The sequence below is a fragment of the Dipodomys ordii genome, unplaced genomic scaffold, assembly GCF_000151885.1.
Source record: "Dipodomys ordii isolate 6190 unplaced genomic scaffold, Dord_2.0 Scaffold157, whole genome shotgun sequence".
NCBI lineage: Eukaryota > Metazoa > Chordata > Mammalia > Rodentia > Heteromyidae > Dipodomys > Dipodomys ordii.
In genome coordinates, this window is record NW_012267373.1 from 5,916,285 (window position 1) to 5,931,965 (window position 15,681).

A 15,681-nucleotide genomic window follows, 5' to 3' on the forward strand; every position below is an offset into this window, starting at 1 on the left:
GGTAAAAGTGTTTAGCACATTCATACTTAACCTGTATATAAGTCTAGGTGAAAAAACATTTGGTTTTTGCTAGATGAATTATACAAGCTAAAATGTACTTGCAAAGTTTACCCTTAGTTATGAAAGATAAACTTTATTTAATTTGGTTGTATTACCTAGTTACAAATCAGTGAAATGGAATGTATATTATCATGTGAAATAAATACGCATTAAGTTTGCTTAGAGTGATGAGACAATTTGCTGTAATAGTAGAAATCCAACAAGACAATAATTTGTAGTCTATAATTTTGTTTTCAATCATATTACTTCTGCTTAATCTATTTCTCATAGTTTATTTGGGTAACAGCTAGGTTCTGATATGGTAGGCTTGTAACCTTAGACAAATTAACCTCTTAGCAGTCTTCAGTTTCCTTATATATTTTTTAAATACAATTTTATTATTATTAAGGTGTTATACAGAGAAGTTACCATGTCTTAGGGCAGGTAATGAATACATTTCTTTTATTGGACAGTGTCACACCTTCCTTGTCCCTGCCCAAAAGTTACATAGTTCATTTTCCACATACTGTGTACTGCATAGTACGACTGTTATTTGTTCACCTTTCCTCCCTTTCTGTGCCCCCTTTTGCTCCCTTAAAAGAACAAAAAAGCAAAACACCACCACCAAAAAAACATGTTTCCATTCCCTGGAATTCATTTCAATAAAATAGTACTTTAAATGTTCAGAGGAGTTACACCTATGGGTAGGTACCTCCTTTCATCTGTTTGTGTATGAATTCCTAGAGTTCTGTTTAGGTTTCCCTATCCATTAAACATTTTGCCTCGTGTAATGAAGTGAGAATTAATTGTTATTGTATTTCAACTTCCCATCTTTTTCTCTGAAATTCATACCATGGAATCTTTTTTAATAGATGGAAAATGGTTGATCATTATGTTAGCCGTGTCCGTGGAAATCTCCAAATGTTAGAACAACTGGACCTAATTGGGAAAACCAGTGAATTGGCTAGACTTTTTGGCATTCAATTTTTACATGTACTGACAAGGGGTTCACAGGTAGGAAATCTATTTTCTTGCACACTTTAAATTTATAAGTAATATACTTAGTTTTCAGATGTTTGAAATTATTTCATTTAAAAAATCTGTCTAATACCAATTAATCAATAGCTGTATAATCAATCAAAGCTCTTTGTTGAGGAACCAATAAGAAACTACCTCCTTTTAGGTTACATTTCTAATGTGGTGTCTCACAAGTTTCAATAATTTTAATGCAAATATGAAGGATTGGAAAATACAGGTGACCTACATAGCTTTTTAAGTTTAAGGGAAAATATTATTGTAGAAGTAATTTAATTCATCTTTGAAGTTGATTTCCTAAAGGACATAATGATTTTACCAAGCAACTTACTGAAAATGAGTATTTACTTACATTTCAATATTTATTTGAAGACCTATAGCTTGTTAACAGGACTGCTTTAAATTACTAAGATTCCTTAATTTCATAAAATCCTTATTCTAATATACCTACTAATTCAATAAACATAGCAAAAATGGAATGGTAACTGATCTTTAATAAAAGTCCACCAGATAATATTTTAATGAATCTATGCTGGTTCTTTTGAGTTTTTTTTTATTAATACCCCAAACAATCTAGTGAATAATGGTTATTAGAAACAATAATCACTTAGCTCAGTAATTGCTAGGAACCAATAGTCTGATTATACTTCAGTTCAGGAATGTTTGTGTTGCCTCCTTGAAAAACTGGAAAAGTATTTATCTCAGGTCTCTTAACAACTTCTTTTTTCTCTATTTTGTCCAAATACATTTTTCAGGGATTATTGACCAGTTGAATGAAATTGTCAAACTATACAACTGTCTTTCTATCTAGCAAGTAAGAGCCCCAAAGTTGAAACCTCAGAATCTTGGAGATTTACAGGAATAGGAAAAGAATTTTAAAGTTCAGTGATAGTATTTTAAATGTTCAGAGGAGTTATACCTCAATCCTCTTGAAAGCTGATTAAATTATAATAATTCTAATGATAAAAAGTCACTTGAATTTATTCTAAAGAGAAAAACATCCCATAAACAATCATATATTCAAATGATGAATATTTTTATGTTTAAATTGCATCTCTTCTTATTCCTCCCTTCTTTGCAGTACCGTGTGGAATCAATGATGTTGCGTATTGCTAAACCAATGAACTATATTCCTGTGACACCCAGTGTTCAACAGCGTTCTCAAATGAGAGCCCCACAGTGTGTTCCCCTAATTATGGAGCCTGAATCTCGCTTCTATAGCAATTCTGTTCTCGTTTTGGACTTTCAGTCATTATATCCTTCTATTGTGATTGCATACAACTACTGTTTTTCCACTTGCCTTGGCCATGTGGAAAACTTGGGAAAGTAAGGTTTTTTTTTTTATATTTACAGTTACAATGTTATGATTTATATCTCTTAGTAACATTACACAGATTTTCTTCATGTCTGTGTACTTTACACTGTTATGAGTAAGATGAATTGAAGTATGGCACGGGCAACTCATTACAACAAATAAGTTTTCTTATTAACATAGATCATGATATTAATTTAATTTTATAAGTGATGACTCAAGTGAAGAGGATCTTGAATAAATAGATGAACTTTGTAATTTTTTATTTCTCCGTGAATGCTGATGAACTCTCTTAAAATTTTTAACTTGATATATCACCTTTTACAGAAACAGATTGAGAATTATGATTTATAATTGTAGCTACCATCTTCTTCTTTTCTTGGAAATAAGCTATGATTTTTACACAAATGAACTGTTAAGTTTGTTAAATCATATAAATTGAATTTTATAAACTGAATGAGAGTTATCATTTTAAGTTTTTAGAGTAGTGGACACCTTTCTTCTTGAATTGCAGGAAATTCTGATTCTTCCATTACAAAGATATTTGTGCATTTGATATCATATATTTTGTTTATTCTGTGATACACTTTTTCATTGGTGCACTTACAGAAATTCTATTTGTAATCCTTTTAAGTAAGAAAGTAATTTGTAGTTTACTACTTTTTAAATTTTTCTTTAAGGAACTTAATATAAAGTGTTCATGTATGGAGTTGAAATTTATTATTTCAATATAGCTTCAGCCATACATTTTAGGATGATGTCATTTAAGAAGCATTTCTTCTAATAAATTTGAATAGCTTTTGCTAATGAGACAGGTAAACATTAAGTACATGAATTTGTGGTTTGATATTTTAAAATGAATTTCTTAGTGAAATTAGGAAGATTCTTAATAAGACTGCCTACAAACTGGTCTTTGTCTTAAAGTATTTGCTTATTGTTTTCTTTCTTAACAGGTATGATGAGTTCAAATTTGGCTGTACCTCTCTAAAAGTACCTCCAGATTTACTTTACCAAATTAGGCATGATATCACAGTATCCCCCAATGGAGTAGCTTTTGTCAAGGTAATAATCTCTTGTAAGTGAAAGGAATCAACTATAGCTTAACTTTGGAGAGATATACTGGTTTAGGTTATATTGGCACTAAAAAGGGGGAGAAAACATTTTGTTTACTTGAATAAAGTGAAAGATACAAAAATCTTTTAAGAAGTCACTTAATCATCTTTGTGTTGGTTGAATTTAGGTTTAAACATATTCTTGTAATTAGTGCAATAGTGAAAGAAATAAATGTACATGTGTAATGCCTTACCTGTGTTAGAATCTGGTAGACATAAATAGCAATTTGATAACCAAAATATGTTACCTACAAAATTGAAAATTGCTTTAATGCATACAATCCACTATTTATTCTTATATATTATTTTAAACTTAATTGAGACCATCTTAAACATAATTATAGTCTAATGTTTATTGATTGTATTTTTTAAATATCCACACTAATAGTAAGGTCCCCTTTTCTCTCCCTGATGTCCCCTCAAAAAGAGACTAAGGAAAACCTGCGTAATGAGTCAATACAAAGAAACAGGCAAGATCTAGAACATTATATTGCCTCTTATATGCCAACTTCATTCCTTTCTTTTCTAATTCCTTAGCATGTATGTACTAGAGTCATATAGTAGAATGGACCCCAGCAGCCCTCAAATTCATTCTGGTGTACTTATCAAAAGTATCATTCTCTACCAGTAAGAGGTAATGCTAAACTATAATTAGCAACTTAAATATGAGGAAAATTTGCTAGAGTTCATGATTTAAAGAAAAATCAAGCCAGCACTGGTGGCTCACACCTGTAATTCTTAGCAACTCAGGTTGAGAACTGAGGATCACAATTCAAAGCCAGACCAGGTAGGAAAGTCCATGAAACTCTTATCTCAAATAAACTACTCAGAAAAAGCTAAAAGTGGCACTGTGGCTCAAGTGGTAGAGTGCTAACTTTGAGCATAAAGAGACTTAGGGCCAGGCCCTGAGTTCAAGCCCCAGGACCAGCCAAAAAGAAAAAAAGTAACTTTTTACATCATGCACATTTCTACATATTGATCCCTTTTTCTTCTTACATTAAATTTTATTTTGACTGAGAAAGAAATCAAGAAAACAGTTCCATTCACAATAATCCCCTAAAAAGTGCTTAGGGAAAAACCAATGGATGTGAAAGATTCCTACAAGGAAAATTACAAAACATTGAAGAAAGCAATTGAAGAAGACACTGGAAGATAGACCTCCAATGTCTATGATTGAGAGAATTAATATTGTTAAAAGCCATGTTACTGAAAGTAATATATAGATTCTGTTAAATACCCATCAAAATACCAATGACATTCTTCATATAATCCTGAAATATACATGAAGTCACAAAAGACACTGAATAGCCAAAGCAGTCCTAAGCAAAGAGAATAATGCTAGAGATATCACAATGCTTGGTTTCAAAATAACTACAGTGCCATAATACAAAAACAGCATGGTATTGACATTTACATATACATAGACTAATGGAATGTAGTGGAGCCCCCCGAAATAAATTCATAGCCCCTACATCTGTTTGATTCTCAGCAAAGGTACCAAAAATATATGGAGAAGGGAGTCTAGAAGTGGTACTAGCAAAACTGAATTTATATCCATGCTGAACATTGAAATTAGATCCCTGTTTCACACATTATACAAAAATGAGTTTGAAATGGATTTAAGACCTTAATACATAAGACCTAAAACTTTGAAACTACTAGAGAAAAACACAGGGGAAATTATTGGCACTGGTAACATTTCCTAAACAAGACTTCAATAGTAGCTCAGGAGATAAGAGCAAGAAGTGAAAAATGAGCCAGGTGCTCGTGATTCACACCTGTTGGCCTACGTACTCAGGAGGCTGAGATCTGAGCAGTTCGAAACCAGCCTGGGCTTGAAAGTCCATGAGACTCTATCTCTAACCACCAAAAAGCCAGAAAAGGAGATGTGGCTCAAGTGGTATAGTGCCAGCCTTGGGCATAAGAGTTCAGGAACAGCACCCAGGCCCTGAGTTCAAGCCCCAGTAGTGGCATCGAAAAGATAAAAAATAAAAATAAGTAAATAAATAAGAAATAGGACTACATAAAATTGAAATGGGTTCTACAGAGAAGAATGAAGAGATGACTTTCCAAGTGGAAGAAAATATTTTTAAGGTGTCAGCAAAATGCAAACTACATTGAGATTCCATTTTACCCCAGTTGATGGAATAGCTATCAAAAATACCAAAATTAACAATTGCTGACAAAAATAGGGGGAGGAAAGAACCCTATTAAATTGTGGCTCAGAATGTAAATTAATACCACCACTATGGAAAACAGTATGGCTAGTCCTCAAAAACTTTAAAAAAAAATAGAACTTAATGTTTAATGTAGCTATCCCACTCCTGAATACTCAATAAAGGAAATCAACACATATGAGAGATACCTGTATATTCATGTTTATTATGTCCCTATTCACAATAGCCAAATTATAGAATCAGCCTTAGTGCCCAACAACAAGTGACAGAATAAAGAACATGTGACATGTACACATTATGGAGCATTACTTGGCTATAAAGAACAAAACCATGTCATTTAAAAATCACCTATATGAAATAAACCAATCACAGCAAGTATTATATATTTCCTTGAATATGTGGAAACTAAGAACAACAAAAGAAAGACAATGTGAAAGTAGAACAGGTACTATTAGAAAAGACAAAAGAAAGGAGAATATAAAAGAAGGTAATACAGGAAGTGTATACGACTTTAATTGTTCTAAATGCATGTGGAAATCCATTTGTGCAACTAATGTATATTAATAATTACAGTTTTAAAAAAGAAAATGGTAGAACAAAAGTAAAAGTTATAGCTGCTTTAAAAGGTACGCCAAATGAAGTAGAGGTTAGAATCAATTCTCATTGTCACATATACAGCCACTTATTTTGTTATCTTCCTAAGTCTCATTTTAAAGACTACATCTACATTTTGACCCAATATGTAAAACTTATTTGAAAGTAAGATTTTTTTCCATATTCAAGAGTGTGAGTATCACATACCTACTGTTCAGTTCAACATGCATTATCTTGCACGTGTCTGTGAATCATCGAAGTTAATACTGTTTTGTCATTTTCATTCCTACTGGAGTTCTCATAAATTCCCCCTAGTCTTTATTAATACAATTGATTTTTTTTGGCAACAAATTTTATCACTTCACTATTCATCCCCTCTTCCAGATTGCTAATAAATATAGGCCGGAGGGGATGGCTTAGTGATCTAAGCATCAGATTTGAAATACCTAGAATCTCTGGAACTGCAGGTTTGAATGTCAGCAGAATCAACCCAGCTCATCATTCTTCCAAGGTAGATAAATGGAGTTCCATGCAGATTACTGTGTGGGGTCATTAGGATGAGATCTTTAAAAACTGAGGTTGGTTATGAGTGATACACATTCCATGTGTCTTTATTGGAAGGATGGGGGTTTTGATCAAAAGTTTTTAACAGCATTTCCTTCTGATCTTGTTGTAGCTGACATTCCCCTCCCTGGTGGTCTCTGAGCTAACATGGAAGTGCTGTTTTATAAACGTTATAGGAATGTTTTAGGAGAAAAATCCTCTTCAAATAACTAAAATGTAATGATTTTGTATTGACAACCACTGGTCTTTTGGCCATTCTACTACTAGTATGTTGTAATTCTTGACAGTTAGCCATTATTATGCTTTGTGCTTCTTTCTTAAAGGGATCTTACACATTGTTGATTTTTTTCCCCCTTTATGATAGCCTTCAGTAAGAAAGGGTGTCCTACCAAGAATGCTTGAAGAAATTTTGAAGACTAGATTCATGGTGAAGCAGTCAATGAAGGCTTACAAGCAAGACAGGGCCCTTTCACGAATGCTCAATGCACGTCAACTAGGACTAAAGCTGATAGCAAATGTCACATTTGGCTATACATCTGCTAATTTTTCTGGACGAATGCCTTGCATTGAGGTGAGTGATACCTGTCAGTAGTTTTTGCAGAAGAGACTAAAACAGCATTGAATGTCCATTAAAATATTTCATATTGTTTTGAACTTTAGATGGTTTCATTTTCATAACATAGATTAGGTTTTTCTCAAATTAGGTCTATAAACATAAGTTTTGGTTGCAGGAGAGAATATTTTCTGTATGAACACTTGATGACTTTCAGTGATAATTGTAAAAATGAGCATATTTCTACATAATCTGACACATCTGTTAATATGACATTTCAGGGTTGATTTTATATTGTGTTAACAAATTTAATGCTAAGTAATTCCTTCTTATTTATTGCTGGAGATGTGATTATAATTAGGCTGGTTTGTCCAAATGTCAGTATAAATAAAAATCATTTCTTATTTGCTAAAGTACCAGTAAATAAGTAAGGCAAAGACCATACACAGTACAGGATCAGTGACCATTAGAAAACACTATTCATAAGACTGATTTCTTAAGGTACTTACTTGACATGAATATAACACAGTGCTACAGAGTGCTGTAATAATTTATTAGTGACTGAGGAAAGAACAGAGTAGACTTGTTATATAAATTATTCATACCAAATTAAGGCCAGAGGACATGGTAGTAGACTGAATTTGTGTAGTTCAATAGGAGAAAAGTAGGGTAGAATAAAGTCCCTGTGCAGTTTATAATATGAAAAGTAAACTCCACAGACCTGTTCAAGGCAGTCTGTGGCATATGTATATTGAGAGCAGCAAAATACCATGTATAATGAAAAAAATAATACTGTTAGCTTGAATCTTTCAATAATACGGTTTTTCAATAATACGGTTTTGTTTATAGTAGATATGTAAGTATATTGACTTATACTAAGTACACTAAGATAATATTTCTATCAACAGATTGGTGACAGTATTGTTCACAAAGCCAGAGAAACTTTGGAAAGAGCAATTAAACTGGTGAATGATACCAAGAAATGGGGTGCTAGAGTTGTATATGGTGATACTGACAGGTAATGAATGCTCTTAGGTTTTTGTACTTGTCTTCATGTGCATCTCTTGAGATCTTCTTAGCATTTGACTGCCTTAAGGACATTCCTTCCTAAAAATAGAGTTTTACTTAAGTGTTTTCCGGTCTTTAGGATCATATGAGCAGAGTTAACAACATAGGCTTGATTTACAAGATAGGATTTTAAGAAACAGAAATGGTATGAATCACAGACTGTCAAAGTTTCCATGTCATTCCCCCTAGACAGTTCTTAGCCAAGCATATAGTGATCTGTAAACAAACCATATACACTAGGAGTCTAGTTTATTTAGAGAAACTGCTTTTAATGTGAATAATTCCTCCAAAACTCTGAATTTAAGTGTCTCTTCAAACAATTAAATTACTTTTGAAAAAGTTACTCCAAACTGTGTAGCGTTAGCCTTGTATTGGGCCCCAGAATCTATTGGTCTTTTTCTAAGGGAAGTACACATAAGCAAGTACAGGTCACCATTTGATACCAGAAAGTCTGCAGACTTCTGCGAGTCCATTGTCCATTGTTACTGTCAAAGAATAGAACAGGTACAGATTTGTAAATCCTAAATTACTGCTTACTTGCTTATTTCCTCTAATATTTTTCAGGGCCAAGCTGAATATTTTACTTATATTACTTAATTGAAAATCCTCTAAAATATAAAAATTATATATTGCCTATAGTCTGAAATTTATTTTCGTGATGAGGGTTTAAACAGTGTAATCATGATGAAAGTGTGTGTCTTGGAACCTCTGATCACTCACTTTGCAGTACAGCAGAGCAATAAAAGATAACTTCTTAATCATTAAAAATAGCTTGTATAAGTAATCTTGAAATACCATTGAATCTCTTTCAGTCCTTTAAAATGTACAATGAACATTATCATATTAATGCTGAATACAAACTTGTTACAATAGACTTTTTTTTTATTACTAGCAGATGGGGATAGTTTCAAACTATCCTAACTCTTAATTGTTCATATTCTGGTTAGTTTGGCTTTTGTTATTTCTCTGCTCAATAAAACTACTTCTGGCTAGGTATTCTAACAAAACGAGTGTGACTGTAAAGCAAAACTTTGTACTTGCTAGCAGAATTCTTCAGAAATACTTGGGAAGAGAAGAAAGTTAACCATTTAAAATGTTAATTTTTAAATCAGGGTATCAATACACAGAATCAGAAGTTGCCATGATTCTGAAATCAATGTAAGGGCAGTTCATTTAAAGCATGCATTCTCAATAGAAACACAACCATCTCCAACAAGCTTGAGGCTCCTGAGTTCAACCTTCCATACTGGCAAAAACAAAAAATCATGATTCATTAAAAAGAAATTTTAAGGCCTAGCTAAGGGCAGTCAGCTACTTAAGCATCAAAAGAACTCAGAAGAGCTGGACGTTGGTAGGTCATGCCTGTAATCCTTACTACTCAGGAGGCTGGGATCTGAGGATCGTGGTTCAAAGCCAGCCCAGGCAGGAAAGTCCATGAGACTCTTATCTCCAATTAACCACCAGAAAACCAGAAGTGGCACTGTGGCTCCAATGGTAAAGCGCTCACCTTCAGCTGAAGAGCACAGAGAAAGCTCCTAAACCCAGAGTTCAAGCCCCATGACCAACAAAAAAAAAAAAACAACTCAGAAGAGTGATTTTCTTCTCATTTCTACTCAGTATTGTCCATTTACAAAGTATAATAAACATACTGTTAGTGTTGTTATGTACAAAATAGTTATTTCATATGTAGTGGTTTTCAGTCATATTTATCCAACCCATTGGGATATGACCTATTTTGATCAGTGATTGGACCTTTTTATTATAGTGATTGTCAGGCAGGATAGGAAAGGACTTGGACAAGACACATACTATGAAGCTAGGGAACTAGAATCAAAATTGCTTGGGAAAATTCACCTGAGTATAGTTAAGAAAAGCTCAATGAAACCCTCTTATATTACAAATATATGTTAACTCCAAGATTTTAAAAAGCCTTCTAGGCAGTTATCATATCCCCACTCATGCCCTTCTACATGAAAATCAATGCTCTTAAATGGGTATTTGAGCTTCTTACCGAAAAGTTAATGTTATTTAAAATGGACTGAAAACACCAATGAAAATTCATTTTCAGAGATTCTTTTTGATCTAGCCATGTTTCTGTTAAGTGATCAAAAACTTAGGGTAATCCTGGCCAGTTCTTTTAAAACTTAGCTCCAAATCAAATTGGTCAAAATAGCATAGGCACTAGCAAACAAACTCACTAACAATGGATAAAATCTAAAATTTCATCATCACACATGCCTGCCTATTTCACATGTGGATTGCCAGGTCATAGGATAGTTCTATGGTTAATTTTTTTGAGGCCCCTTCACAATGCTTTCCAGAATGGTCAAAGAAGTCCCATCAACATCTACTAGGATCCCCTTTGGCTGCAACCTCTCCAGCATCTGTTAGAAAATTGTACCATTTGTAAAGAAATGGAAAGACTTGGAAGAAAACTGTTAATTAAACAAGTCAGGCACAGAGAGACAGAGGATGCATGTTTTCCCTTATATGTGAAAGCTGGATTTAACTTACAAACTCATAAGTAAATACACTGGGTGGTATGCAAGTGTATACAAATGTATTAACTAAAATACAGTAGGTTCAAGGAAGAACTCAAATGGTATAATTCCTCAGAAAAGCAAATTAACAGCAGGAAGCTGATACTGGAAATGGGTAGGGTGGAGTTAAGGGGGAAAGGGTATTCAAATGAAGAGGAAAAGAAGAATGTGCAGACAATTCCAATGTGTATCCTACAAAACTAAGCAGGGGAGGGGGGAGTAAGGGGGTAAAAATAATGGAAGGGGTGACACTGATCAAGATATATTTATAAACTGCTTTGTTAAGGCAACCCCTTTGTACAACTATTAAAGATAATAATAAAAACAAATTTTCTATTGGTTAAAAAAATCTCAAAATATGTACCTTGTAATAACTTTTTAAGATAGAATACATGGGTGAGTGTGTGTGTGTGTGTGTGTGTGTGTGTGTGTGTGTGTGTGTGTGTGTGTAATTATTCTAATTGGGAAGGAAAGATTAGAGAATATAGATGTGAGTGCTATTCTACTATTCTAGAAGTATGTGATTTATGCTATTGCCCCGTTCCAATGTGATAAAGTGAAGACCATGGTGAGAGAGAGAGAATATACAATGTGTGCATACACAGGTCCATTTAATTTTATAACTTAGATATCTAAGGCTATTTTTCCTACCTTAGTAAGTTTTAAAGTTAAGTAGCTGGGTATCAGAAGCTTAACACTTGTAGTCCTAGCTACTCAAGAGGATGAAATCTGAGGACTACAGGTTGGAAAATTCAGGACAATGTATCTCCAATTAACTCAAAAAAGCTGGAAATGGAGCTGTGATTCAAGTGGTAGAGTGCTAGGCTTGAGTAAAAAAGCTCAGGGACAGCACCCAAACCCTGAGTTCAAGCCCAGGATCAGCACCCTAAATAAATAAATAACCTTAAGTAAAACAATAAATTACTTCTTTTTCTTTTTTAAAACTTTCATATTAAGCCCTAAAGAAAGTACTATCTCCAGTATAGGCAGGGAAAGAGTTTTGCCAGTATGAAAGCTTGAATTCAGGGGCCTCATGCTTTTTGGGGTTCATATTTCACATGGAGTTTAAGTCCAGTCCAACACATCTTAAAAAAAAAAATGAAGAAATGTAAGATTGTCTTCTTTGTGGTTGGAAATAAGAATCTTATTCACTAAAAGTGAACTAATATTTATTATTACTTTTATTTTTTTTGTCGGTTATGGGGCTTGAATGCTGGGCCTGGATGCTATCCCTCAGCTTTTCAGCTCAAGGCTAGCTCTCTACCACTTGAACCACAGTACCACTTCAGGTTTTCTGAGTGGTTTATTGGAGATAAGAGTCACACAGACTTTCCTGCCCAGGCTGTCTTTGAACTTCCATTTTCAGATCTTAGTCTCCTGAGTAGCTAGGATCATAGGTGTGAGACACTGGTGCCCAGCCGAACTAATATTTATTAGTCAATGTGTGCTTAGCTTTTATTGGTGTTGTTGGTTTTTAGATTGTAGTATATACCAAAATGGGAAGTTAACTGAATTAAATCAGAAAAAAAAATACTGTACTTCAGTTTTATTTGTTTTTTTTTTTTTTCATTTTTCCCCATTATTGGAGCTTGAAGCCAGGGTCTTATTCTTTCTCAAGTGGTGCTTTAACACTTGAGCTACTTCTCTATTTCCAGCTTTTTGCTGCTTGGAGATAAGAGTCTCAGAGACTTTTCTAACCAGGCTGGCTTGGAACTACAATCTTCAGAGTTAAGACTTTTTAGTAACTAAGATTTTAGGCATGAGCCACCAGCACCCAGCTATTAATTATTTTTAAGTGTTTTCTATCTATATTGGTATTTTTCAAATCTGTATTAGAAATTTTTCTTTACCGACTTGCTGATGTTGTTTGTGGAAATACATCTCAGAAATATCTTTCTGGAATTCAGTTTGATAGTACCTTTTAAAAAAATTTTAATAAGGATATGGAATTGTGTCAGGCAATTATTTTATATGAAATCTTATCCAAAAACCAAAACAGTGAAGCAACCTAAATGTTTGAAAGTAAGAGCTTAAATTATAATATAGCTATACATTAAATACAGTGCCACTGACTGGGTACCATGGCTTATATATATAATCCTAGCTACTTGGAAAGCAGAGATCAAGGGTCAAAGCCAGGCTAGGCAAAAAGAACTTCGTGAGATTCTGTCTCATTCAATGGCTAGATGTAGGTGGCCTGTGCCTGATATCCTAGCTATAGGGAAGCCCAGTGTCTGAGGCATAAAGCAAGACCCTAGCTCAAAAATAACCAATGTAAAAAAGAGTCTAGAAGTCTAGCTCAAGTTGTAAGGTACCTGCCTAAGCACTAGGGCTTTAAGTTCAATCCCCAGTACTGACAAAAAAAAAATTTAACACATTGTAATGGTAAAAATAGTGTAAAAGAACTAGATGACATGGGAAAGTGCTCATAATAAATCATTAGATGCTGGAAGAAAGTTACTATACAATACAATCTATTATAATAAATGAAAAAAGGAAAACGTATCTAAACATTTACACAAAATGCTTATAGTGTCTTTGGTAGGATTTTTTCTTGTGTCTTTTTGTGCTTACTAATTATACTTCAGTGAACACAGTTTTTTATTGTTTTTGTAGTTCTGGAAAGAATTTTCCCCCTATATCACAAGTGAAATTTTCATTTTATTTCACAGGTTCTGTTATTTTATGATGGACTTAACTATGTCATATACATAGCCTTAAATATCTAGGGATGATCCATGACCTTTTTGGCTGCTGTGATATCTAAGCTACTTATAGCTAAGCTAGAAATATTGGATATCTTAAAGAGCTATAATAATGTATACCATGAATACCCAAGGAAAGTGTAATACCTATGGATACCCAGGAAAGTTAGAAGCAACTTAACATTCATAGCTTACAGTATTAGGAAATTTTTTGTTATAATGACTTCCTCATTATTATACTATATTTTTAATCCATTTTAGTATGTTTGTGCTACTGAAAGGAGCCACTAAGGAGCAGTCTTTTAAGATTGGTCAAGAAATTGCTGAAGCTGTAACTGCTACCAATCCTAAACCAGTGAAATTGAAGTTTGAAAAGGTAAGAGGATCGAGTTTCGAAGCCAGCTCCAGCAGAAAAGTCCATGAGACTCTTAACTCGAATAAACTAGCCAGTAGTAGAGCTGTGGTTCAAGTTGGTAGAGTGCAGGCCTTGAGCAAAAAAAGCTCAAGGAGGGCTGGGAAGGTGGCTCAGCCAGCGGTAGAGTGCTTGCTTGGCATGCATGAGGCCCTGGGTTCAATTCCTCAATACCACATAAACAGAAAAAGCCAGAAGTAGTGCTGTGGCTCAAGTGGTAGAATGCTTGCCTTGAGCTGAAGAGCTGAGGAACAGCACCCAGGCCTAAAGGTCAAGCCCCATGACCAGAAAAAAAAAAAAAGCTCAGGGACAGAGCCCAGGCCCTGAATTAAGCCTCAGGACTTGCACACCCTCCCCACATCCCCCCAAAAAGAATTTATCAAAAATCATTGCTCCAGGAATTCCACCTTAAGGAATTTATCCTAAGTGCAATTGTGTACTAAAACACTTTTCAATTCCTAAATATTAAAATTATCCTAAATAACACATAGTAGGTACTGACTACATAAATTATGATATCTTCATACATTGGCTGTGATGTAACTACAAAACAAACTGAGTTTTTGTATAGGATAGAATGTTCTCTACAATTAAATATTAACTGAATACTCATGGTGCAAAATGCTGTATAGTGATGCTGTATAAGGAGAAAAATATCTCTGAAATATATCAGAGTATCTCTGAAAGAATATACAGGAAACGAATAATAGAATGCCACTAGGAGAGAGAAACTAGAGACTAAAGGACTTCTTGGTGTATATTCTCATAACATTTCAGTTTTATGCCATATCTAGAAGTAAACTAAATTAAGAAGTCAATTACTCATACTTGTAATCCTAGCTACTCAGGAAGATCAGACCTGGGGGATCACAGTTTCAAAGCCAGCCCAGGCATAAAAGTCTGAAATTATAACTCCAAAGTAAGCAGCACTATTGGTATTGCTAAAATAGAGTACCAGCTGTGTTAAAAGCTGAGCCAAGTTTATGAGGTTCTGAGTTAAAACTCTGCATCTGGCAAAAAAAAAAAACTAACTAAAAATGAAGATGGATGGGGTAACAAGTTCAACAAGAAACATATTCACTACTATGTAACTGTAACCCCTCTGTACATCACCTTGACAATAAAGGTGAATTAAAAAATAATATTGCATGCAAAAAAAGAAAGTGGATGGTAGGAGACAACAGTATCATTTGAGGTGCAGAAAATTTTGTAGTATAAAAGTAAGAGTGAGTGGTAAAGAAGTAAAGATAGTAGATCATTTTGTGCATTTTCATATCCAGGTGGAGATATGCATTCATTGTATCCTGTCATATTTTGAATGTTTTTATAGTTGTCATCTGAGTAAAGACCAAAAAAAGACAAAGTAGTCATGTGGGAGAAATGACTGTTGAGAGCCTTTATGTTACTTTTACCACAGGTATATTTGCCCTGTGTGTTACAAACAAAAAAGAGGTATGTGGGTTATATGTATGAAACACTGGACCAAAAGGAACCAGTATTCGATGCAAAAGGAATAGAAACTGTTAGAAGAGATTCTTGCCCTGCTGTTTCTAAGGTAAGTTCTATGTAC

At 34.0% G+C, this 15,681-nt stretch overlaps 1 protein-coding gene across 1 annotated transcript in view; it reads left to right on the forward strand.

Moving 5' to 3' along the window:
- Rev3l (REV3-like, polymerase (DNA directed), zeta, catalytic subunit) overlaps nt 1-15,681 on the forward strand; it is a 135,031-nt gene that overhangs the window by 105,066 nt on the left and 14,284 nt on the right. The window contains exons 22-28 of the mRNA XM_013032823.1: nt 912-1,053; nt 2,156-2,400; nt 3,340-3,448; nt 7,198-7,404; nt 8,295-8,404; nt 13,961-14,075; nt 15,529-15,666. Of these exons, the coding sequence (XP_012888277.1) occupies nt 912-1,053; nt 2,156-2,400; nt 3,340-3,448; nt 7,198-7,404; nt 8,295-8,404; nt 13,961-14,075; nt 15,529-15,666 (1,066 nt within the window). The remainder of the gene's footprint in view (nt 1-911; nt 1,054-2,155; nt 2,401-3,339; nt 3,449-7,197; nt 7,405-8,294; nt 8,405-13,960; nt 14,076-15,528; nt 15,667-15,681) is intronic.